The sequence below is a fragment of the Rhinatrema bivittatum genome, chromosome 8 (genome assembly GCF_901001135.1).
Source record: "Rhinatrema bivittatum chromosome 8, aRhiBiv1.1, whole genome shotgun sequence".
NCBI classification, from domain to species: domain Eukaryota; kingdom Metazoa; phylum Chordata; class Amphibia; order Gymnophiona; family Rhinatrematidae; genus Rhinatrema; species Rhinatrema bivittatum.
In genome coordinates this window covers 91,431,928-91,459,608 of record NC_042622.1, presented here as the reverse complement: position 1 = coordinate 91,459,608, position 27,681 = coordinate 91,431,928, and the positions used below count along the sequence as shown (strand labels likewise).

Genomic DNA, 27,681 nt, shown 5'->3' with positions numbered 1-27,681 from the left:
ATGGGGTGACCAGAACTGCACACAGTATTCAAGTACTCAAGATGCAGTTGCACCCATCGATCAATATAGAGGCAATATAATATTTTCACTTTTATTCTCCATTCCTCTTCAAATAATTCTTAACATTCTAGTGGCATTTTTGGCTGCCCCTGCAAGGATTATCTACCTTTTAAAATAATTCAAAACAGGTAAGTTAACGCTGATTGACTGAAAAAGGATCAGGTGATGATAATGTTGCACTGTAGAGGAAAGGGAGCACTAAGGGGCGCTCCCCCATTGCAGAACAAGTGGTGTGCCCTTGCGGTGAGGCAACCTCATCTGGGAATAGACAGGTACCCTGGCCCCAGCCGGACCTGTGCAACCTCCGGGAGACCAACAACGCAATGTTGGTCTCTTAATGGTCCTCCGACCATTCCCAGCCCTTTCGGACCTGCCGCTGGGTAACAGCAGAGGCGGCAGGCCGGACATGAGGCAGAGGGGTCTGGGCAACTCTGTGCAGAACCATCTTGGAAAGAACTTCATAGACCTGACGAGACGGGTCAGAGAAGCAGGACTGTCTACGGCCCATGGTGAGAAGGATCTGGACCTGGACATCCGAGGAAAGAAGACGAGGACATTGGAACAGGCTAAAACGTCAGGCCTCCAGGCGCTGATGGAGGACATGGGGGATCCTTGGACCTGATGGAAAGATATCCACCCAAGCACCCTACACACCCCAGCTGGGGTGGTCGCGGACCACACTGGAGGACAACAGGGCCTCCGAAGGCTCAGGACAAGATGAGATGAACAGGCAAGCAATGTCCCGCAGGCGCCCTACACAACCCAGCCGGGCTGGTCGCGGACCACACTGGAGGGACATCAGACATCAAGACGAGGAGGCACTTCGACCCCGATGGATGGAACCTCCAACCAGCACCCTACACATCCAAGCGGGTGGTCGCGGACCACTGAGCCACTGCACACCCTACCAACCCAGCCGGGCTGGTCGCAGACCACGCAGGGACGGGAACCGGAGCCTCAGGAGACCTCAGGATGAACATAAGAACATGCCATACTGGGTCAAACCCAGCATCCTGTTTCCAACAGTGGCCAATCCAGGTCATAAGAACCTGGCAAGTACCCAAGAACTTAAGGACATGAAGACATCATGACACATCAGGAACAATGGAAAGGCGGGAACAACACTGGAACATCAGGACACATCAGGAATACAAAATGAACAGAGACCAGGAACAACAACGAGGGATCCCACGAAGACAAGGAAGCCTGGAAGGAGTGAAGACACAGAGAAGTCCTAGGATAGAACCAGTTCCTTGCGAAGGCAACTCAGGAATGGCAATGGAGCCCTTTATAGGGCTGAAGAGGCGGATCCAAGGTGATGTCATCCAGGGCCCACTCCTTCACTGGCCCTTTAATTCAGTGAGAGAAGCACGGCCCCGCGCCTAAGGAACAGGAAGCAGGAAGACTGCAGGACCATGGACAGCGGCCCTGCTGAAGACGTTGACGCTGAAGGGAGGAGACGGAGATGGAGCAGGCCTTGATCAGGCCCGACGTGGGAGGCGGCGTCCGAGCCACGAAGAAAAGCTGCAAACGGCTCCTGCTGCAGAGGTGTGGCTTCAGGATGGCCTCGAGGCTGCAGCCAGGCCCAGGCACTTCGGCGGCACTCTGCCACGGGAAGGCCTGCTACGAGCGGCTCCATGCCATGAAGAAGAACCCCAGCATGGCTCCTGCCGTGCCGGCTTGATGGTGGCCTCCGAGCCGAGAGAGAAGGACAGCTGCGGCTTTTGGCCGGCCGTGGAAGCAGCAAAGACAGCGGCAAGATGGCTGCCTCCGGCCGGTGGAGGTAAACTCCTGCTAGGCCCGCGGGCAGGAGTGCAACAGATAAAGTCCAAGGCCAAGATATTGGAGTTCTTTCTCACTGCAGTCTCACACAGGACCTGTAATGTGTGCCATTATCCCATTACAAGTACGAGTTGCACTGAAAAATGCAGTAGTAACATTTTTCCATCCCAAATCCACCAAGTAATTAATATATAAGGAATCATTATTGAAATATGTATGTTAGAAGAATTATATGGAATCCATACAATGTTTTAAGAGAAAGGAAAAACACTGGTGTGTAGAAATGACCCCATGAAGGAGTGGAAGACTGGGCAGTCCCGCATGTGGTGTATATTAGAACAAAATTGCTATTACTGGCATCAGTAGCATAGGATCTTCTTGGTGTTTTGGTACTTGCCAGGTTCTTGTAGCCTGCATTGGCCACTGTTGGAAACAGGATGCTGGGCTTGATGGACCCTTGGTCTGACCCGCATGGCAATTTCTTATGTTCTTAAAACAGGGCTAGAGTGGTTCTGCTTCCACATTGAATTTTCCAAGGCCTGGGGATGCTGTTTGCTTCTTATCTCATTTACTGGATTGCTTCCAGGTCTAACTGGGAAATTATAGTAATTATTTATTTATTTATTTATTTTTAATTTTTATATACCGAAGTTCTTGTAGGGACTACAAATCACTCCGGTTTACATAAAACGAAGAACTGCTCAACAGAGAGCTGAGCTTTACATGGAACAGTAGAACATATGGAACAGTATAACTGGTTGACAATTTAACATAGAGCTAAATAAAGAAATAATAGTTTAACTGGTAATAAATAGTAATAAGTAAAGAAATATAATATATTATATAAGCAGTATAACTATTTAACGTAGCAATAAATATAAGCAATGCCAAATATATATATGAAATAAAGTAAATTTTTGATCTCAAAGATCATTGTCCAGTTGTAGATATTTTAGAATTAGTACTGGATACAGTGACCATAATTAGGGTAATTAGGATAATTATCTATGTCTTCTTCACCGTTGAAGCTGGTACAGCATGCAGGGGTCTCCTACCAGGGAAGGGGCTCTTTTATGCATCTCTCTGACTTGTGAGGGCCACAGAGAAAATCTTCTTCATATTTGCATTTACTGGCAATATCTAAATATGCAAATTAGCATCATCGTCATTGCTCTCAAGGATGATGGTTCACTTTTCTGCCCTTTCTTGTCACCTCTAAATATAAGCCTGAATGAGATCCATTCACATGTCATAGAGAGTTCCCCATTCTGTGCCTGTGTAGCGATGCAGAGTCTTCCATGGATGAAACTCTTCTGGCTGGATACCCGGAGAACTGAAAGTGCACCTTCTTCATTTCACTGGAACATTCCACTGGGACTGTGCACCTTCACGGGGTCCTTAATTTATCCTGTTTGCACAGCAGAGCTAAAACAAAAGCAGAAGGCTGTATTGGCAGGAGCAGGAGAGCTAGCAGGTGGTAGAGCATACGCTTCCAGCTACGACTGCAGGATAGGCAAAATGAAAAGAGCAGGATAGGATTATGCTGCCCTTTTTCCTGGAAAGCTGGCTGCTACATTGGAATTATGCTACACTGGAGTCAGTTTGTCAAGGGGACTCAACCATTCTGTGGCTAAATCGGGTTTAGTCCTATTTTCAGCACATTGTTTGGTGATATAAACCAACAGATTATACTATGCTCTTCCTTTCCCTCTGGCTTATGCATTCTCTTGCTGAAAAGGCTGTAGCTTTTCTCAAGTGATGCTCTTTGCTTTTCTAGTACTTCCTTTCAATGGTTAAAATCCAGTGTATCTGGTGAAAGCCACGTCTATTCTCTCATTAGTATTTTCTCTTTGCACAGCACTTTATATGATAAATACTAATAAGTTAGTTAGTACAGGGGTAAATAAAATGATTAGCGCAATCATAGAGCTGCACTAGGTAAGGGAGAATCCCCTGTCCATATAAGCTTACAGTTGTTAGTGGGGGGGGGGGGGGGGGGAAGGGTAATGTAGAAAGATGTTAAGAGAGGGTGCAGTTCTGGGCATGGTGGGATGACTAACAGCAATTCGGGTGAGGAACTGGGGAAAGGTTGCAGGACAGGCAGGGGATTTGACTTGACCTGTTTCAGAGGAGAGGAGAGTCTTGTTGAGATTAGTGAAATACCTCCCTAAGATGGGAGACTTCAAAGGGCAGGAAGGCAGGGTGGTTTTCTACAAGGGGGCATCTCCAGAGGAAATCAGGCTGGTGTTCTCTTGTTAAAAGTTTTGTACGTGCATCAGGTTTTCGATTCATGTCCTTAACGGGGGTAGGAATATAATAACAGCTCAATCCAGATCCGTGTTTGAAGAGAACATTGTATATAGCAGCTGGAGAAACTCTTTTTTTTCCCCAAAGATAATATGGTGTTAGGCAACCCCCACCCACAATAGCTGTGTCACAAGAACTCTTGGTATTGTATTTCAGCATAATTATAGAGAAATGCTTTTCTTAAAGAATATTGAGCAGACCCCTAGCCCCCCCAAGAACAGTTTTAGTGATCTCGATGAGAAAATAATAGGGTTTCCTTTGTGGGTTCTTCAGAAACCTCAGTGATGTAAAAGCATCTTTTTGTGGGTATTTTTTTTATTTTACATTATTATTCTATGGAATAGGGAAATGAAGACCAACAAAATGAGAATCTATTTTATTCTGAACATTTCTGGGAAATTTATTTATATCAAAATAATAGCAAACATTGATTTCTCATTGTGGCAGAATGGGGTGGGTGAGTATTTCTCAGGCCAGACATACCAGGCTGTAGGTTCAACAATATTTATTTACACAGCATTTGGGCACAAACAGCTTCATAGTAAATGTCAGCAGAAAAAAACCCACATGATCCATGCAGTCTGCCCAGCAAGTAGTATAGAGGTAGTAACTGCTGCTCCTTGTAAGTTACCCCCTTGCCTTCTGTTAAGAGTAGTAACTTCCGCTCTGGGCAGGTTACCCCAAGCAGAAATGTTACAACCAAAGTTAAATTAAATAAAACAGCAAAAGGCACCACTCTTGTCAAATATTTATAGAGGCTCCAAAACAATAATATATATTTCTTTCACAAAACTTAAATAGTAACAAGATAGTATGTATATATATATCTCCTGTTAAATATTTATAGTTACAAAACAATAATATATACTTATTTCACAAAATTTCAACAGTGACAATATAGTATATTTTTCTATATATCCCATCAGAAAAATTAATATATCTTAAACAATAATATATATTTTTTCACAAAACTTCATTGGAGCCTCTATAAATATTTGACAAGAGTGGTGCCTTTTGCTGTTTTATTTTGATCAACAGGACCCTTTAAGTGCTCTTTGGTGTTTTTTGACAACTAAAGTTAACACAGGTTACCTAATTTCTTCATTTCCATCCTGTAGCCACTAGGGGTCCTCTCTGTTTATCCGCACCCTTTTGAACTCTGTTACCATTCTTGTCTTCACCACCTCTTCCGGGAGAGTATTCCATGCATCCACCATCTTTCCGGTAAGTCTATCCCCTTGGAGTTTCATATCATGACCCCTAATTCTACAGCTTTCCATCAGAAGAAGTTTAATCCTAATGCATCATTAAAACTTTAAAGGTATTTAAAAGTTTGTATCACATCTCCCCTGTCACTCATCTTCAGGGTATACATAGTTAGGGCCTTTAGTTTCATCTCATAAGCCTTTATGTGCAGACTCCACACCATTCTGGTTGCCCTTCTCTGGACAGCTTCAATCCTGCCTCTATCCTTTTTGAGATATTGTCTCCAGCACTGAACACATTATTCTAGGGGAGGCCTCACCAATGACCTGTACAAGTGGCATTATTGCCTCCTTTTTCCTGCTGGTTATGCCTCTCTCCATAGCCACCTCTTTGTCACATTGCTACATACTGTCACCTTGCTTCCGATAGTCAGACACTATCACCCCAAGTTCTCTCTCCTGGTCAGTGCACGTCAGTCTTTTGACCTCCATCATGTATATCTCCTTTGGATTTCTGCACCCCAGTTGTATGACATTGCACTTCTTGGCATTGAATCCCAGCTGCCAAACCTTCAACCACTCCTCACATTTTCTTAGATCACTTTTCATTCTCTGCTTCTTCAGGTGTGTCCACTCTGTTGCAGATTTTAGTATCATCTGCAAAAAGACAAACTTTTCCTTCTATCCCTTCTGCAGTATCACTCTCAAAGATATTGAACAGAACTGACCCCAGAACCAATCTTTGAGGCACTCCACTTATGACTCCTCAGAGTAGGTTCCATTTACTACTAATTACTGTCATCTGTCAGTCAACCAATTTGTAATCCATTCCATTACCTTGGGACCCACTCCCAGGCTTTTCATTTTATTTATGAGCCTCCTGTGCAGGACCACATCAAAATTTGCTGAAATCACATCAAGCGCTCGTCCTTAATCTAATTCTCTAGTCACCCAATCAAAAAAATCAATTAGATTTGTTGGACATGCCATCTTCTGGTAAAACCATGTTGCCTCAGATCCTACAACCCATTGGATTGTAAATATTTGACTCTCCTTTCCTTCAACAGCATCTCCATTAATTTTCCCACTACTGAGGTAAGGCTAACCGGTCTGTAGTTTTCAGCTTCTTCTCTGCTCCCACTTCTGTGAAGCAGCACCACAACTGCCCTTCTTCAGTCTTACAGCACCACGTCCATCTCCAAGGAAGTATTGAACAGGTCTTTCAGCGGACTCACCAGCACCTCTCTGAGCTCCCTTAATATCCTGGGATGTACCCCCAGCAGTCCCCATGGCCTTGTTCACTTTCAGGCACACTCTTCTGTATATGGGGATGGTATCTTTCCCATACCCATTCCACATCTCTTGCCAACAACTAGTGACAGTCCTCTTCCAAGGTCTTCTTTAGTAAACATCAAACTGAAATACTTGTTTAATATTTCTGGTATTTCCTCATTTTTTGTCCATATATTGACTCTCCTTTCATAAGAACATAAGAGCATACTCAGATCCTGAGCATGAATCAGTCTTACAATGGCAATTCTGCCCTTCCTCCTTCCTCTGATATATCTGAAAACTGTTTTGTCCAAGGTCTGAGACTCTCATCACAGGGATAGTGAAGAGTGACCTCTTGGCTCTTTCAAGGCAGATTCAACAACCACAGATTGGTGTGGCAACTGGTCTTTACTGAATCCCGAAGCTGTCTAAACATGATATTTGGTATTTGCCTCCTTTCCAACAAAAAATATAGAAAGTGGGGGTTTGCACATTCTCCTTTTAGAAGCTGGCGAATGGGGCCTGCCTGTAACATTTTTTCCTGAGGTTTTCAGGTGACGAGCTTCACAAAGACCTCAGGCTCATCCCCCTGATGGAAGAAATGATGTGATGTCCTGTACTTAAGTTAATATAAGCTAATTTTTGCTCAAATTCTGAGAATAGATCTCTCAGCCCATCTGCCCTTACATCAAAATGTAAGACTGTCTGAATGGGTTTGGGAGCAAGCAAAGTTAATTTCTTAATGTGATAATTCCCAGAGTTGCACTGTGCATGCATGTCCTGCATGGTAGCACCTGTCCTTCGTCTTTGCAATATTCACATTGATTCATGCTCAGGATCTGAGTATGTGTTGAGGTGCTGACATTGAATCACAGTCCTGAGATGTCCTTCGTCTTTGCAATATTCACATTGATTCATGCTCAGGATCTGAGTATGTGTTGAGGTGCTGACATTGAATCACAGTCCTGAGATGGGCTGTGCTATTGGGCAAGAAACGGTAAGTCAAGATCTTGTATGCGCCAAGGATAGATGATTACAAAAAATAAAGATTGTTTACATATGAAAAGGGTGTTTACCTAGCTACTGTATCTTAGCTCAGTTCCAGCTAATAAAGATCATTCATAAAGATAGGAGGTATATTGGAAACTGTAAGCCATCCAAGAGCCCAGCGAAACAGTGAGACGCTCCTCTGCCCCTGGAAATCAAGTTTACCTCTCCTGCTGTCCCCCAGTACTATCTTCTCTCACCTTATTCTTACCACTTTTTTTTGACACCTGGAATTTCACAATAATACAAATATCTGTTACAACCAGTAAGGATCAGCTGGTTAATAAATGAACTGCGTCTGCTCCTGTCACTCTGAAGCCATGATCTTTTCCTGAGTGCTGCTCCGTGGCTGGGGGATGCCAATCGCTCTCCTTGCTCCAGAGAAGGCATCTCTGAGTTGCAGTCATTAAGCTCAAGTCGTGGAGGTCTGGCGCACCCAAATATGGAGAATCTGCTCGCGATCCAATATTAATTCTTAGAAGGCAAGCAAAAATAAAGAGGCAGTGGGCATGCAGGGGTGGCTCAAGGCAATCTTCTGCCTAAGACAAGGGATGAAACGACGCCTCCCTCTCCCAAGGCACAGCACATGTGAAATCACCAAGAGGGCCGGGGGGGCGGGGAGGAGTTCTCCCTTGGAGTCTTGGCCCTTTTGGTGATTTGTACTGCTGGGGAAAGGAGGGGAGGCAGGGGTCAGGGTTCTCAGAGGAATGGCAAATATGATGACGGTGATGATATTTCTAGGAAGCTGGCAGCCTTGCCACCCTCCTGGGATCCCTGCCACCTGCCTCCCACCCTTCCCCAGCATTTGCCCTTGGGGATGTGGGAGATGGGTAAATGGTGGAAGTCTGTGTGTGGTGCACTCTCTTATGACTGGTGCAATGGTATTAAGTGTCCTAATCGAACCTTATAACCTTTCGTTCCCTTTCCCTCCCTCTAACACAATTACAAATTATGCTGGGGGGTTTTTTTTTTTCATTTTAAATTTCTTATTAACCACTTCCCCAACCCAAAAAGGGAGATTTTCATGAAAAAGGGACATTCAAAGTGCAGTCTTCTAAGGTAAAAATATCCCTTACTATAATAACGTATATTATATTTACATGCACTACAAAAAAGATTCTTGGAACCCATATGATATTAGATCTGTAATCAAGTGTGTTGGGTGTACGCTTGGCCTACAGAATACCATGAATAAATTGAATTACAATACAGTAAACCTCCCATACTATAACTGCTAGCACTCAAACAGTAACAATCCTATCTATGAAAAAAGCTTCACAGCCCTAAAACACCAGTATATCTCCTATTAGGAAAACAGAACAAGCTAGACTGCTGAAGAAACTATACAGTAGTAGCATACTTCACTTCAGCTACACATGCAGAACACAGACAGATCCTCACCAAATACAGAATAAAAAGACCATAAAGTATAAACAGAAGCATGCAGACAAAAACTGAACTGGAAACCACAACATGCCAGACTCTATTTCATTACAACAATGGAAAAACCAGAAACATCACAATTCCTCATAAAACATCAAACAATAAAATCAAGAAATATAAGAGAGCAATCATAATAATAAACCAGACTAATAAAAAGTAATATGTCAAAACCTTTGATGAATAGAACATCCAATAATTAAATGCATGTAAATAATTGTAGGCCTGAGGGTGGCAGATCTCCCTGGTTAGTAGAACGCTGCAGTGGCTCCTCTCATATTCATTTCTACTGCAGAATAAGCAGCTCCCTTTCAACCTGGGCCCAACACAGCAGGAGCAGCTCTCTCCCTGGCCACCAAAAGAGAAACATGGCTAAGCTGTGGCTTGCTTACAATGATGTCAGTATGTTCTGGCAGCTCCCTCCCTCCTGAGTTTACAGTGCCTCTGCGGCACCAAGACTTTACAGCGCAGCTATTTTTATCTTTCCTGATTGGGCAGCCAGTATGCCCCCTTTCAAGGTGTCTTCTTCAAGCTTCCCCTGGGGGGCCTGCCTCCCAGTGTTGACATTCACATCCCATTTAGCAGTCATCTTGACCTAGTTCTGCATCTCAAAAAAGACATAGAAGAATTAGAAGAAGTTCAGAGAAGGGCAACCAAAATGATAAAGGGGATAGAATGATTTCCCTGTGAGGAAAAGCTAAAGAGGTTAGGTCTTTTCAGTTTGGAGAAGATGACTGAGGGGAGATATGATAGAGGTCTATAGAATAATGAGTGGAGTGGAATGGGTAAATGCAAATTGGTTATTTACGCTTTGAAAAAGCGTAAAGACTAGGGAGCATTCAATGAAGTTACTAGGTGATATGTTTAAGACAAATAGGAGAAAATATTTTTTTATTTAAAGCATAATTAAACTCTGGAATTCATTGCTGGAGAATGTGGTGAAAGCTGTTAATGTAGTTGGGTTTAAAAAAAGTGGGCTGCTTTCTACTAGGATTGTAATTTTGTTCTTTTTTTTGATTGGTCCTTAGATCTTTTTTTTTTTATTGGTTATCAGATTCCTTCTTTTCGATAGGCTTAGACTCACTTTGATTTGCGATTGGCTATTGGGGGCATTTAAACCAAGTGACAGACAGAGATGTCTCAAAATCTTTGTCAGGTGTATGCTGTGAATGCATTGTCTACTAATGCTTAGTGGGTGAACTGAGTTTGAAAAATCTTTTTTAAGGTGTTATTCAGGTGAGACTGTAGTTACAATGACAAACTCAATTATTATCTACTAGGCAGAGACATGATTTAACTAGAAGTGAGTCTCTGATTGCAGGATTAGATGAAAGCAAAATTCTTTTCTCGGAGTAAATATTTAATTATAGTTTGAATGGCAAATGATTGTAAATGTTTTGTACATATTTTTTTAGTTATACATTCTTCCAGCCCTCTGATGTAGGCACGACGTGCCGAAATGCTGCAGTGCCAGGGTATATGACAGTGAGGCATATAATAACTTCAAATCCTGTCATAGAGAAGAGCCATTCTCAGATGACATTTCTCTGCTTAATACTCAATCACAGCAGTGACTAAGAATAAGGAATACAAAAGGGTTATAAGCAAGGGATATAAAACCAACAAATTCCATCACTTGAATCACTAAGAATTATACCAAGAGGAAGTTAGCAAAGTTAGCTGGTGGCTGGTGGCTGAAAGGAATCAGTACGTTTTTGCTTGGGAAATTTTCTTTTTTAAAAGTATTGGGACAAAGTTAACTATTTGGGAATATTATTTAGTGTGTTTGTGTATGTTTGTGCTTTTAATAGTAAGGCAGGGAATAAACTGAAGTTAGACTGTATTTTTAAATAGTCAGTAAGGCAGCTAATAAGCAGTAGTTAGTGTGTTTATTTTTAATAGTCTGTAAGGCAGCTAATAAGCTGAAGTTAGAGTGTTTGTATATTAAAAAAAAAAAAAAGTAGCCAGAAGCTAGAAATAAGCTAGGAGCAGTGTATACCTAAGTAAAAAAGTTGAAAAGTTCAGCACTCACATTGGAAAGGTGTTAAGGTAGTGTGATTTGGTTTGATTAGGTACCAAAATTTCTTAATCAAGAGAGCAGTGAGTCACTCTGGCTGACTAACTGAAGTTAGACTGTTTGAAAATGTCATAATGCCTCTGTATCGCTCCATGGTGAGACCGCACCTTGAATACTGTGTACAATTCTGGTCGCCGCATCTCAAAAAAGAAATAGCTGCGATGGAGAAGGTACAGAGAAGGGCGACCAAAATGATAAAGGGAATGGAACAGCTCTCCTATGAGGAAAGACTAAAGAGGTTAGGACTTTTCAGCTTGGAGAAGAGACGGCTGAGGGGGGATATGATAGAGGTGTTTAAAATCATGAGAGGTCTAGAACGGGTTAATGTGAATCAGTTATTTACTCTTTCGGATAATAGAAAGACTAGGGGGCATTCCATGAAGTTAGCATGTGGCACATTTAAAACTAATTGGAGAAAGTTCTTTTTCACTCAAGGCACAATTAAACTCTGGAATTTGTTGCCAGAGGATGTGGTTAGTGCAGTTAGTGAAGCTGTGTTTAAAAAAGGATTGGATGAGTTCTTGGAGGAGAAGTCCATTACCTGCTATTAATTACCGGTAAGTTGACTTGGAAAATAGCTACTGCTATTGCTAGCAACAGTAACATGGAATAGACTTAGTTTTTGGGTACTTGCCAGGTTCTTATGGCCTGGATTGGCTACTGTTGGAAACAGGATGCTGGGCTTGATGGACTCTTGGACCCTTAGTCTGACCCAGTATGGCATGTTCTTATGTTGTATGGAACAATTGGAACGCTGATGAGCTCTTTTTTATGACTCTGTTTAAACCATGCCCGTTATAGGTTTGTAGGGTAATGGTTGATTTTAAATATATATTTATCAGTATAAAATAGAATTTAGTTCTTAGTATAAGTAATTTGTTATATACATTTTCTAATATTGTTTAAGAAATAAAATCTTTGTAATAAAAATTGTTAAAATTGCTATTTAATGTTAACTGTAAATGTGTGTAGAATAAGATAGGGGCTGCCCGGTTTGGATTTTTTATACACTTTTTGGGATTTTGCCCATTGGAGTTAGTATTTTTGATGCAGTTTAAAAAAGGTTTAGACAAGTTCCTGGAAGAAAGGTCCATAAACCATTATTAAGGTGGACTTGAGGACATCCACTGCTTATTCCTGGGACAAGCAGTATGGAATCTATTGACCTTTTAGAATCCTGCCAGGTACTTGTGACTTGGATTGGCCACTGCTGGAGACAGGATACTGGGCTTGATGGACCTTTGATCCTACCCAGTATGGAAGTCTTATGTTCTTATGTTCTAGGTCTCCTCGTCTCTCTTTGTACATAGTGCTATAGTTACCTGGTACCATTTATCTCCCCTTGACCCCTCAGCAGCATCATAAAACTGCATGTAGGAGTCACCCAGTACGCATGATGTGTGTGTGTGTGTGTGTTTTCATCCAATACTATCATTTCAAGGGCTTCTGTCTCATAGCTGCAATACATTTTTGATCCACTTCAGATGAGAGCAGTTTGGAAGAGTCTTATGGAGCTCTTTGCTGTAATAATTGTGTTCTCATCTGGAAGGGCATTAATGGCACCTGTAAAAGATTTTAACCTTATTGTTCTGAAAGATGTAACAGCTTGTTCTGATAGTGCTATTATAACTAAAATATGGCAGAATGTAGGCATTCTACACTAATATAGGGAAAAGCATGTACTAAATGTTTACTAATATGATAATGATAGTACGCCCTTGAGATGTAGGCTTACAGAGCACTGAATTCCAGCTAAGGAAACTCTTGGGACCCTGATGATAGATTTCCCAATTGCTGCTCTGTATGACTTTGGACTGGTCTCTTTATCTTACTGGATCTGTTTAGCTTTCTGTAACTTTGCAATAATAACAATAGTAATTAATTGTTATACCTTTATTTTTATCCCCCAACTCAGACTATGTGAGCATAGACGAGACTATGCTCATTCTATTCTGTTTTACAAATAAAAACTAGTTTTGTTAATAATGATATTTATTATATACAATACTATCATTATACACAGTGCTGTACAACTTCACATCATAAAGTTGTATCATTGCATTTTACAATCTAAGGGCCTGCTTAATAAAGGTTTTCTCCCATTTTGTGTCTATGGGAAAAATGCTTAAGGCCCAATTTTAAAAGGGCCGCACACGTAAAAACCTGGGGTTACACGCGGGGCTGGGCCTTGTGCGCACTACGTGCATTTTAGAACAGGCCCGCCCACGCATGTAACCCCTGTTGTGCACAGAAGTGCCTGGCTCTGCAAAAGGGGTGGGCTGGAGGGCGGGCCAGGACATCGCCATTAGCTGCCATCCAAGGGAAGCGCGTGCCGGCAGTCGGCCGGCGTGCGGAGTTTACTTCTGCTCCCGAGGAGCAGTAAGTATGAAAATAAAAAAAAGGGGATAGGTAGGGTTAGTTTAGGGGTCAGGGAGGAGAGGGGAAAAGGGAAGAAAGGTAGGTAGGGATAAAAGAAAGTTCCTTCCCAGTCCTCTCCAGTCTGCCCTAAACTAACCCTACCTATCCCCTTTTTTTTATTTTCATACTTACTGCTCCTCGGGAGCAGAAGTAAACTCCGCACGCCGGCCGACTGGGGTGGCCAATGTAACCCCAATATTTAAAAAGGGCTCCAGGGGCGATCCGGGAAACTATAGACTTCAGTGCCGGGAAAAATAGTGGAAACTATTCTAAAGATCAAAATCGTAGAGCATATAGAAAGACATGGTTTATTGGAACACAGTCAACATGGATTTACCCAAGGGAAGTCTTGCCTAACAAATCTGCTTCATTTTTTTGAAGGGGTTAATAAACATGTGGATAAAGGTGAACCAGTAGATGTAGTGTATTTGGATTTTCAGAAGGCGTTTGACAAAGTGCCTCATGAGAGGCTTCTAAGAAAACTAAAATGTCATGGGACAGGAGGCGATGTGCTTTCATGGTTTACAAACTGGTTAAAAGACAGGAAACAGAGAGTAGGATTAAATGGTCAATTTTCTCAGTGAAAAAGGGTAAACAGTGGAGTGCCTCAGGGATCTGTACTTGGACCGGTGCTTTTCAATATATATAAAAATGATCTGGAAAGGAATACGACCAGTGAGGTAATCAAATTTGCGGATGATACAAAATTATTCAGAGTAGTTAAATCACAAGCGGATTGAGATACATTACAGGAGGACCTTGCAAGACTGGAAGATTGGGCATTCAAATGGCAGATGAAATTTAATGTGGACAAGTGCAAGGTGTTGCATAGAGGGAAAAATAATCCATGCTGTAGTTACATGATGTTAGGTTCCATATTAGGAGCTACTACTCAGGAAAAAGATCTAGGCATCATAGTGGATAATACTTTAAAATCGATGGCTCAGTGTGCTGCAGCAGTCAAAAAAGCAAACAGAATGTTAGGAATTATTAGGAAGGGAATGGTGAATAAAACAGAAAATGTCATAATGCCTCTGTATCGCTCCATGGTGAGACTACACCTTGAATACTGTGTACAATTCTGGTCGCCGCATCTCAAAAAAGATATAGTTGCGATGGAGAAGGTACAGAGAAGGGCAACCAAAATGATAAAGGAGATGGAACAGCTCCCCTATGAGGAAAGGCTGAAGCTGTTAGGGCTGTTCAGCTTGGAGAAGAGATGGATGAGGGGGGATATGATAGAGGTCTTTAAGATCATGAGAGGTCTTGAACAAGTAGATGTGAATTGGTTATTTACACTTTCAGATAATAGAAGGACTAGCGGGCATTCCATGAAGTTAGCAAGTAGCACATTTAAGACTAATCAGGGAAAATTCTTTTTCACTCAACGCACAGTTAAGCTCTGGAATTTGTTGCCAGAGGATGTGGTTAGTACAGTTAGTGTAGCTGGGTTCAAAAAAGGTTTGGATAAGTTCTTGGAGGAGAAGTCCATTAACTGCTATTAATCAAGTTTACTTAGGGAATAGCCACTGCTATTAATTGCATCAGTAGCATGGGATCTTCTTGGTGTTTGGGTAATTGCCAGGTTCTTGTGGCCTGGTTTGGCCTCTGTTGGAAACAGGATGCTGGGCTTGATGGACCCTTGGTCTGACCCAGCATGGCAATTTCTTATATTCTTATATTCCTATCCCCTTTTTTTGGAGCAGACTAGGAGGGAACTGGGCAAAGGCCAAATCGTGTTGCCGCACATACTTTTGAAAATTCCCCCACCTGCGTGCACGAGTTGCGGTCCGTCCGCACAAGCACGCGCAGATGTTAAAATCCGGTGCGCATGTGCATGCGGACATCGTATTTTATAACATGCATGCGCCCACATGCGCACGTTATAAAATGATTGCGTCCATGTGCGCGCGCCAGAAACCACATGCAAATGGACACCCGCGTGCTCGTTTTAAAATCTACATTTTAGTAAATGGGGCCCTAAGTTTGTTTGTTTATTACAGTCTTTGCTGATTGCAGCCTCATATCTGAAAAAGGATCCCTGTGTGATCTTAAAAGCTCATATTTATCTCCTCCATATCCGTTGTAGATATCCTCAAAAACTGACTGGCTATAGGTTTACAGGGACAGGTTTGGGAAGCCCTGAGCTAGAGCTTTTCAAAGAAGATTTGGTGCCAGACATTGAAACTTTTCCTGGATTTATGAATAATACAATGTCAGTGGTTTAGAGCTAAGAGGGATGGAGAGGAGAGACATTAACCATCCAGTGAAATTATCTGAACCAACAGGAACTTTTAGGAGGGAGACCGCACCTTGAATACTGTGTACAATTCTGGTCGCCACATCTCAAAAAAGATACAGTTGCGATGGAGAAGGTACAGAGAAGGGCAACCAAAATGATAAAGGGAATGGAACAGCTCCCCTATGAGGAAATGCTAAAGAGGTTAGGGCTGTTCAGCTTGGAGAAGAGACGGCTGAGGGGGGATATGATAGAGGTCTTTAAGATCATGAGAGGTCTTGAACGAGTAGATGTGACTCGGTTAGTTACACTTTCGAATAATAGAAGGACTAGGGGACATTCCATGAAGTTAGCAAGTAGCACATTTAAGACTAATCGGAGAAAATTATTTTCCACTCAACGCACAATAAAGCTCTGGAATTTGTTGCCAGAGGATGTGGTTAGTGTAGTTAGTGTAGCTGGGTTCAAAAAAGGTTTGGATAAGTTCTTGGAGGAGAAGTCCATTAATGGCTATTAATCAATTATACTTAGGGAATAACCACTGCTATTAATTGCATCAGTAGCATGGGTTCTTCTTAGTGTTTGGGTAATTGCCAGGTTCTTGTGGCCTGGTTTTGGCCTCTGTTGGAAACAGGATGCTGGGCTTGATGGACCCTTGGTCTGACCCAGCATGGCAATTTCTTATGTTCTTATGTTTTATGTTTTTGGCCAAGAGACTGTGCTTCTTACTGAAGGAGAGGCAACTTGGATACTAAGCCCAGTTTTAAATCAGGGATGGTCATGTTTTTTTGACCTGATTTGTGTCACCCATCTGAATCTTAACAACATTGGGTGAAGACCTGGTTCTCAATAGATCCAACGTCACTATGAGCTGAAACTTAGATGTCAACATTTCTGGAGGAATTTCTTTTCACAAACTTTGATGTTAACATAAGGTTTGCTAAAGTTGCTGCAAGCCTTATTTTAGTTCGAGCTGTAAAGATCTGAATTCTTAGTGGACTAGGCTAGGATCAGAATCAGAAGAGATTTTGGTTTTGTTAGGTCAAACTGAAACATTGCAATCCAGTCTAGATGAATGATTTCCAGGCTTGGATACCTTTCATTGGGAAAACATAAGAATTATCCAGAGATGAAGTATATATGTTTGAAGACCCAGAATATGCAAATTAATCTCATGCATATTTATTGTGTATACCCTGAAAATCCAAGTGGCTGTGGGGACAGGTTTGGGGAACCCTGCTCTAGTCGATATACTGAAAACCCTGTAGGTCAAGTAATGTTAAACAGGATTTTGCCTCAAATGGCATAAAATAAGAAACTTCCCACAGACTTACATAGAGTTATAAAGATATGATATTTACTGCTTGCCTAGGATATGCCTCAGACAAGTGCCAGGTCAGTGTGACAAGGTAACGCTAGTGATTTGAGCTGCTGTAGCTGATCTTGTAGTCCTGTAGCCAAATGAATATACTCATCAGCTATAATGTCAACTCTGACAATCAATTAACAGCACAAAATTATTTGAGTAATGGCTTAATTAAATATAGCAGTGAGACAGATGGAATTGATACAGCACAAAACACGATGTTTGTTTTTCTTATTTTATTAGGCTTGTTTTGTTCTCTCATGTTTTAAGTGACTTTAATATATGGGCAATTATTCCAAATATGTCATCCAGCTGCCGTCAGATATGCATCAGGAAAATTCTTGTTTGTTCTGCAAAGCTCCTGTCAGCAAGCAATTTGCTTCCCTATTTCACACTCATTTTGCCTTTCTGTATCTCATTTGCTCTGTTTTTGTGTTTTAGAGGAACATGTTGCTTTGACATTTGCCTGGGTTTTGGAGATGTGAGTGAAACCAGTAAAGCAATAAATAGTTAATTGAAGGAAAAACTTTCCTAGGGGCTCCTCTGCCTAGGAGTACTAGAAAGTCAGCTGGGTTTAAATGAAAGCAGTGGGACCACATACTGTCCCTTCTCTGGAATGCTTCCTCATTCTTTCTGATGCACACCTCTGGCTGCCCTCTGACCGTCTGCTGGCATTTGCAGGAAGGTGCTGGAGGAAGCTGGCTCTCTGCTAGGTTCCTGGGGGACTTGGTGGCATGCCAGGCAGGGAACCCCCCTGGTCTTGTGGTACTCGATAAGTCCTGAATTTGAGAAAAACACCACCTTTGACATTGATTCTCTCACTGCAGACTTTTGGTTAGCATGTTAACTGGCGGCACCTGATGTTTTTAATTTTCTACATTCAAGTAGCTTTTTATGAGTATTAGGTGACATCTTTGTCCCCACCTCCCGTCGCCATGGAAAGTAGTGAGAGAGGCCTGGAGCACTGGGCATAGAAGTCTATTTCTCTCTCCCCTGTTAACAGTCTAAGAAAAATTGTCCTTTCTGACATTTTGAACCTAAGATTTTTTTTATTTCTTTTTTAAATTTCTGATCTCGGCTATCCTGCATTCCTTTCTTTGTAATGCACTGTACTCTGTGAAGGCAGCTCTTGTGACTTCCATGGACACTGAGAAATTAAGTTCAATGACTTGTGTTCTGTCCTATATTTGGTGCTCATTGTATGGCCGATGTTGATTCCGTTCTGAGCCCAAAGGGTGAAGTGGCAGTCGCAAGGGGAAACTGTAAGAACATGTCCGGACTGGAGGACACTGTTGCCTAAAATCTGTCGTGTATTTCCACCACAGCACTAGATATTTTGATTCTCATGCTAGAATCCAAGTGCAGCGTCTGAGCTATGAGCTAAGGACTGTTCCTCATTGGCCTTTTTGGCTGAGATCAAGAATCTGTACAATACAGGGGGGGGGGAAGGGGGATTAATACCCTGCCACTTGACCTCATTGGGGGTCAAGATGACCCTGACCAAAGCAAGAGGATTAAATCTCCTGCTAAAAATAAATAAAAAGGGCAGTTTGGTCATTGCAGTTTTCAGCTGCCTTACTGTTGCATTCTAGTATGGATAGACTTTCTTTATCTCAGTAGAGAAACAGATTACTACAAGTACCAGCATGCACTGGGATGTACATTAAAAAGAACTAGCGAAAAGAAAAGAATCCCATAGAGCATGTGACCAGGCTGCAGTGAACCATAAAGAGAAAGGGAGTGGTTCATAGGAATTCCTTACAGAAGATGGGGCCACAAACTGGGCAGGTTTTCAGGATTTTCACCATGGATATTTATTTATTTATTTATTTATTTAAGGTTTTTATATACCGGCATTCGAGATCGCAGTCCCATCATGCTGGTTCACATAAAACAAGGGTGCATCGTGAAACATAAACTAGAACAGTGGTGCGGAAAATGCAGTTACATATAACAGGGTAATTAAAAACTTGGCGGGGAGGAAGAGAAAGGACAGATTATAATTCAAACATGTAAAAACGATAGTGGAGGTAATTGATTATAGTGTGGGCGGAGATAAGGGGGCGTGGATGAGATAAATCAATTGGAGGCGTGGATGAGATAAATCAATGAGCCATGAGCCATGTTTGCATGCATTGCCTCTGTTGTATGTAAATATATAGCATGCATATTCATTATGGGAATCCTGAAAACCAGACTGGATTGTGGCCCTCAAGGACCAGATTTGGGGACCCCTGCGCTAGAGGTTTTGTTACTGTGCGTGTTTGTATATCTCAAGGCATGCCAGAAAATGCCCCAGACTGCTGCTGGTGCTTCCGTCTTGCTTTGAAAGATCCATACATTAATTCAGCTGCACTGCTTGCAGGCTCTGGACAATTTCATTTTCTGCAGTGCCCTGTGGCTGAGTCTTAAGTTCAAATCTTATCCAGTTTGGCTCATGCATTTTAACAGGATATGCATTATTAAAAGACATCAGAAATCAAAATGCATACAAATGTAACAGAATACAACTGATCTCCCTAATGAGTCTGCAGCTCGTTCTACTGCAAAATATAACGCCGGAAAACCGGATGTTCCCCATGTGGCTCTTGGTGTGCTAGTTGAATTTAACGACACACATCCACTCGATTTACTCTCTCCTGTCTCATTAGACTCTTCTGTGTAGGTTGTAGCTACATGTGGTCCCTAGAAGCAGGAGGACCCGCAGGAGAGAGGGCTGCTAATTCTCATGCCTAATGAACTTACTAACGATTACACTGGATCTGTAATTTAATGTGCAGCTTTCAGCTGCTACAGAAAAAGAAAATGTGAGTAGGTCTACAGCAGACCTTGGCCCATTGTAGCGTGTGTTTCTCTCTCACCTTCTGTGTGTTCACTTTCCTTCTCTCCCCTCTTCTTTCTATTTTTGTCTCCCTTCCTTCACCCTCTCCTCACTTATGCAATCTCTTTCTCGCCTTTTCCCTGTGCTGCTGGTTCTGTTCCCCTTCTCGGAGTCACTTCCCCTCTCCTTCACTTTCTGTCTCTTCACCCCCTTTTTTCTGCTTTTCTCTCCTGGCCCTGTAACAGCACCAGAGGTTACATTTCTGTTGTGTGCCGTTTCTCAAAGACGCAGAACATGAGACCGTCGGGAGATAAGCCAGGATCTACTAGACATGTCATACAGATCCCGGGGGTTACATTTTCACAGGAGAGATCTCCACTCTTGAGCAGACACCAGCGGATGCTCAGAGCTCTGTCAGCAGCTTGGGCTTTTCTGACTGCTAAGTAGGGCAATCGGAATTCAATTCATTTTCATTTTGAAACCTCATAATTAATGAATTTTTGGGGTGACAGTCTCTTCCTGTGCAGCCTCATTATGATCATTCACCTCATGGACTAACCCATATTTAAAGGTGACTATTATATACATTTATGAAGTTTGGAGCAGCAGGTATCCCAGGAAGCAAGTTGCTTGGAGGCCTGGGACACCTGGCGGCTGATGACAGGAGGAACTTTCTCATCTATATTGTCACAGCCAGTCTTCTAACAGCATGTGGAAACGTGTGAGACAGTTGCCTTTGCTGCAGGCTGTCATATGCGTGCCTCTAGTGTAGCCATGCCACATGTTCGAATACCTTGCAGTCTGTCCAGTGATTAATGTTGTCACTTCTGCATGTAGCGCCTACCATTGATGTCACTTAGTACAGATGTCTGTTGGAGTGGATACCTGGAGGCAATTATGGGCCAGCTTTAGACTTGCATCTTTCTTCTTTATTTGTTGAAAGATTATTATGGAATCTGTGTGTGTGTGTGAGAGAGAGAGAGTGTCTGTGTGTGTGTGTGTATGTATGTGTATATAAATATATATATATGAAGTTGCATTGCCAGAATAAAAAGAAATATATTTTAAACTCTTCCCCCTGCCAAGTTTTCCACCTGCCAGTGTGACAGGTACCTGTAACAGCAGAGATCGCACTGTAGGATTGCAATGTTTATTTCTTTCACTAAGGTTTTTGACTGTGCTTTTTTAAAGATCAGAATCTGCATCTTTATAAAGGGATTGACAAATCTCTGTGAATACCAGACTCTGGATTGTACAAGGGTTATTAAAGTGAAAGTCTTCTGGTTATATAGCTGACTTTGTTGTTGCATTTATTTTTAGGGTTCCAGGTCTTATTGTTTTTAAAATATTTGCAGTCAACCCATAAGCCCCAAACTACGTAAACCGTGAGGCCCGTGTTACCACTAATGTGCACATAATGGTCTCCTGTGTGGGTCTGGTTTTGTAAGAACATCGGCTGCTTAAATACTCTGCCTCCGGTGTGGTCAGCTGTAAGACACTGTCCAAGGTCAAAGCTCCCTGCATTACAGGAGCTGCAATAGGTTCTTCCTGCTGATATCTGGTTACTGATATTTTAAACTAAAGACAGAACTAGCCACGTTTTGAAGTACAGAGGAAAAATAGGAGGCCCCGTCTGAAATGCATGAGATGACGATGGGAGGCCCCCATTTTAGTGACTTCTAAAAAGGGATAGAGGTATAGAGGCACGCTGGGTGCCAGGGAGGACAGACGAGACAAGAGAGCCCATCTTATTTAGCAGATTACTAAATCAGATTTCCCTGATTTATTGAACTTAGCTTTAACATAGTGACTTGGGGTAAGTCTGTTAGTCATCTCTCTTGCATCTTTCAATCTCCGTTCAAAAGACATTGGGTGTGAGATGGAGGATAATGACGAGTGTACAGAGGAAGAGGTGGGAAAGACAGGGGACAGTGGGTGAGCGCAGGGTGAATGAGTGACACAGCAGCAAGAAAAGCAGAGGGGATGACGAGAGGTGGAGAGGGGAAGAGCAGATTTCTCACCCCTGGGAATGTCCACCACAGACTTGGAATCGCTACAGGAAGGTCAGCCTTTGGCATGCCGACACAGCGCTTAGTTGGATTTATGGACAGTTCTGTCCACGAGTAGAAACTTCTGTCCCATTATTAAAACCAGCAGTGTCGAGCTCCGATTCTGATAGGTGATAGTGAGCAGTGAAAAGGAGAGTATTGACTTAGTCTAAGATGATGATAAAGCCCGTTGGACTATGAGATGACATTTTAAAATGATGATATTGAACAATACTTTTGGAATAAAAAGTGGGCCCCTTTTTTCTGGTTTTGCCCCCGTTTTGGTTTTTTTTATCACCTCTTCTGAGTCCACACTTCAGCTTATCCAGTTTCCATACCGGATACATGTGATGCCTTCAAGATGTGCTGGGAAGGATCAGCACCGCAGTACCTTGACTTCAACTGACCGGTAGAGGATGGGGCTGGGGGGGTTCCTCTGGTTCTAACTCTTTGCGGAGCCTTCGAACAAATTCCGAACGTGCCCCAGTTGTGACTGGGAAGTGCTCTGTACCTTAAGAGAAAACGGTAGTAATGAAACTAAAATGAACAGGCTCCATCATGTCCTTTTTCTCTGTCTTTCACCTGGAAGCTGAATAGTGGTTTGCAGAATGTCCTGCTTTTCAGGGGAGATTGTGCTCTTCTTTAGGCAGGGGGTGCGTTCATTCTGCAAATGCTTTTTTTCTCTGCAGCATTCATGAAAGGTCTGGGTTTTGCTATAGAAGGGCCATTTTTTTTTCTCAGATGAAAAACACAAAACCCCTTTTTGTCTGTGTGTATGTGCCGCTTTAAAACTGAATGGTGTGAGAACACAATTATTAAACCCCCCCCCCCCAAAAAAAAATATTGCTATTAAAAGCAGGAAACTAAGGAAGATCGAAGGCAGGTGCTACTGCATCTTCTGGCCATGCAGCTCTTGCGGCCACGCTAGAAAGGAAAGTGTGCTCTCTCTGGCCGTTTAAAACCTTTATGAATAAAAGATGGGATCCCCGCCTAAGCGCTGCATTATTGCAATTTGACTGTCCCACTTGGCTCTCTTTCAGGGCAATTACAGAGACCCTTCCAGTCGCATGCTGCCTATTTGTTATTATATTTTGAAAGGATGTGGCTTAGGGTTCCTGGTTTTACTGTGGGAGACTTTGACATTCACGGAAGCTGCTGCAGTGCAGTCCGGTCCAGTTTCTGAGCTAAATGCCGGAGGATTATTTGGGACCAAACATCTTGAGCTCCCTCTCGGCTCCTCATCATTCACTGCAGGCACCAGCAAGGGATGTGCTTTAGAAAGTAAGAGGGAGCCGGAGCTGAGGTTTTCTGCACACCCAGTTCATTTTGTAACTAGAACTCTGGTTTTATTTTCCCTGGCCTGTTTTTAAAAAAAAATGATCCAGGAAGCTTTCATCATTCCTCTTCTGTACTCACTTCAGATTTGGGTTTTATAGTGGGAAAGCAACACTCCTGCTTTAAGGGAAGGCTCCAGTTTCAAAAGTTGACAATCAGCTTCTTGTTTCCAGTCCAAACTTTACTTTCTGAAGCGTTTGTATCATGCAATCAAGAAAGGTCTGGGACATTCAAAGAAAATAATTCCCAGTGTTGCTCCCTACTATGTGGCCATCCTGGCACCTGCTCCTTGAGTCTGCTGGGACTGGAGTTGCTTCGGAGGCAATATTCACTGCCCCTGGTGGGGTGAAGGAAGGGGAGCTCTACTCTCATTCACCTACTTGCTGACTCCAGAGTGCATTTGTGCCATGGATTGGAGGGTATAAAACCCCTGGCCTCCCAGCCAAGGGTCTGCTGCAGTAACTGGGCTAGACAGAAGGAATTTGAAAGATGTAAAAAACAGCTGCCTATGAGTGAAGGTTCACAGTCCTATAACCCCTATAAGAGGTTGAACTGGAAGCCCAGACAGGCAGGAAGAAACTGCAGAGCCAAAAATAAAAATAAACAAATTCCAGTCCAACAAGTGATGTATTTACTCTGTATTGTTCTTTCATGAATTTTCTGTGTGATGTATGATTATGTTTTCTGCTCAAGTCTGTCATTAACCAATATCGTCTGCATCTTTTGCTTTCTCCAGGTGATAGCTGCAATCTCCCGGCTATCCCACCACAGCATTGCACAGAACAAGGGAATCAGGTAAGGTTCTTCTTGTCTTCTACACTAAGGGCTTTTCTGCAGAATTTGGAGGTCTGCAGAAATGTGTACACAAGAGTAGATCTCTGCAGGATACTGTCAAATAATTCCCCCACTCCCTTTTCCTGAGCAAAGCAAAGCTTCTTTTCTTCAGTGCAAGAATAAATGGCACAAGCTGAATATCCAAATCTATTACATGTTGCTCTCAATCAGCCAATATACATGTAATATAATGAGTATCCCCTTATACTTTTAATGTCCTTACATGAATACCCCAGGAAATACTTAAAAATGTATCACTTTTATATTTATTTAGAAAGACTCATATTATACTATCAGCAAAATACAAAATAAATCACATCAATACATTAAAGCATTAAAAACCTTAATCAGAACCTTCATACCACATCCTCACTCATCCATGCTTAGAGGGTATAAAATATAATTCACAAACATACAATTTTCAAAAAATACAAATCTCAAAAAATTAGCCTTGTTTGCCCAATATAAATAACATATTCCCCAATACTCAACAACTCTATATATTCTCAATTTTCTCAAAACATTTCCATTCTCAATTTTCAAAGTACGCCCCCGTTTCACAATATTTCCCTAAATATTTCCCTCAGTGTAAAGTGGCTTTCAAGGTATTCTTAGTTTTCTTGAACATTCCCTCGTTGTTCTCTCTCAAGGTTTAAAAAAACTTCCCTTTTTCTAGAACATTCCCTTATTGTTCTCTCTCAATGTTAAAAAAAACTTCCGGGAGTCCAAGATGGCTGCTGATTAGCGTGGACTCACACAACCTTGCTCCGCGAAAATTTTACTAGTTGCCTTATTGCCTGAAACTTTTTTCCTGAAATGCCTCACACAAAAAGGAAGGCAAAAGCAAAATTATCCGTTACCTCTATGCCCAATATGGATACAAGACAGCTGCGAATCGAGATGATGTTTGTCAGACCCGTGCAGCAGCTACCGGAAGGGAGCCGCTGACGTTGAGCAGACGCCAAGCTCCATGGCAGAAGGAATATCCTTCAGTCCCGGTGCGCCGACTACCCCGGAACCACCATCGGGGATATTTGGAGATGCAACTGCGGATTGGAGAGAAGAGCAAACAGCTTCATTAAGAACTGTAGCCCCGAGAAGGGATGTGGATGTATCACGCTCCTCGGTGAGCCCTGTTTTACAGGGTTCCCCGGGCTTTGAAGCTGGAGCAAGACTATATGATGGCGGAGACGGGGACCCATTGGAACCAGGAAAAAGTGAACCAGAGGAACATGTAACTTGTAAAACGTCGTTGGTTAAGTCTCCAATAATAACTTTGGATACAATATGGAAAGTTTTGGTCTCAATGGATAATTCCATAAATATTTGGAATGTTATGTTAAAAGAGAACTTACAAAATATGAAGAAATTAGATTCCAAGGTAACAACGTTGGAAAACATTTCGAAAGATATGGAGCAGAAAATTAAAATGGTGGAAGAAGTTCAAATTAACCTTGTTAAGTCAGAGAGTATTTGCTCTAACAGAATGGAAAAATTGGAAAATGAAATTAGAAGACTTAACCTGAGAGTACTAAATTTTCCAAGATTGAAAGCGGTATCCCCACGAGAACTGTTTAAAAGTTATCTTATAAATGCTTTGAATTTTCCTGTAGAAAGGATTTCCACTATATCTAAGATATACTATATACCAAAGATTAGGGAAAAAAAGGAAGAGTTACAACTACGAGAAGAACAAGAAACATCTTTAAATGTTACCGCTTTGTTGGATCTAACTCTAGACGGTCATAGAAACTCGAGACACTTTGCTGGTCTCTTTTGTGTTCGCCACAGAGAGAGACTCAGTTTTAAGATTTTTTTCTTAGGAATCAAGAATATAACTTTCATGGCCATAGAGTTTGGATATACCCTGATGTGACAAAGAATACCCAGGAGAAAAGGAAAAAAATTCTATAGATGAGGAATGAAGTTATAGCAAGGGGGGTGAAATTTATTCTTCGCTTCCCCTGCAAATGTATTATAATTTATCAAGAATCTAGGTATATCTTCTTTGACCCTCTACAATTAAGAGTATATCTGGACTCACATTCCTGAGATAGTTTCAATAGGTTTGGTGCTTAGAAATGTATAACATGGGTCACACTCTAAAAGGATATTTTATAGTTATAGGAATATTACCTTTTGATAACTGCTCTATGTGTCTTGGACTCCCAAATTTCCTGTTACTTTTCAGATAAGAGATTATATTGTTACTCTTAAGATATATTAATTTCCTTTTGAATGAGATGTATTTGTACTATCTGATATTCTTAGAACAAATGTTCTGTAAGAATTGTTGAAATTTCAATAAAAATAAAATAAAAAAAAACACAAAAAAACTTCTTCCCTTTTCTAAAACATTCCCTTGTTGTTCTCTCTCAATTTTCAAAAAACTTCCCAATGAAGGGACCCTCGTTTCACCCACATTGAGTTTTTTCAGGGGATAATAATCTAAATTCTATCAATGCGGCGTCTCTCAGGCAATTTAAAGCCAAAGGGCCTCATTTCACTCATCTTGGGTTTCTTCAGGGAATAGTACCCCTACAAGCATGGGGAATAAAACATATTCAATGTCTCACTTCCATTCAAGACTTCAGAACCTCAACAGTGCAACATATCCTCTTCATAACCTCTAAATAACACTACCAATAAATCTAATACCAGTCCCTATCAGTACATCGTCTTCTGAGCAATTTAAATCACCATCCTTCCCAAATCTTTACCAACATTGAAATATGAAGCCGTTCCAACTTGACCAATACTGTTGCTCTGCAAAACAATACCACATTCAAAAAATCAATACACCTTTCCTCTCTTACAATAATCTACCAAACATGTCAAATTCCAGCAATAGATCTCCGTCTCCTAGATTGTATTCTCAGTACCCAAACAATGGCACACTGTTTCACGTTTTCCATGTTGATTTTTAAACTCTACTTAATCAATCAGAATGAACATCTAATTTTAAAAAATGCCTACCACTCTATTTCACTATTTAAACCACACGGCGGTATGGTATGTCACTGATAAATAAACCTTGTTCACATTGATGCAAGGAACGAGAAATATCACCTCCCTGTGTGCCTTTTAGCTGTCTAATCACGAAAAACCTACTACCTTCTAAGCTATGAAAAACTATCTTCCAATGAGTTACAAGTGGAGCACTCTCCTTCAATGTTTACACACTACTTTTATGTACAGTTATATGCTGTCCGATGGTTCTTCTTGTTTGTCCAATATATAAATAAGAAAACGGATGAACAATTGCGTAAACGACACAACTAGAATCACATGTAAAAAAACCTGGCAGGACATACGGGGATGGCAAACACTGATGAATGAACTTTTGAATATGAGAACATTGTCACACACAGAACAATGATTACATTTCTGCTGTCCATTTACTACTGCCTGAATTGATGGAGAATCATAA

General features: G+C 41.7%; 1 protein-coding gene across 3 annotated transcripts in view; it reads left to right on the top strand.

Annotated features, from left to right (window-relative positions):
• VAV2 (vav guanine nucleotide exchange factor 2) overlaps positions 1-27,681 on the top strand; it is a 332,307-nt gene that overhangs the window by 195,100 nt on the left and 109,526 nt on the right. For all 3 annotated transcript variants that reach the window (XM_029614922.1, XM_029614921.1, XM_029614920.1), the window contains exon 3: positions 24,154-24,212. In XM_029614922.1, coding sequence (XP_029470782.1) covers positions 24,154-24,212 — 59 coding nt within the window. The remainder of the gene's footprint in view (positions 1-24,153; positions 24,213-27,681) is intronic.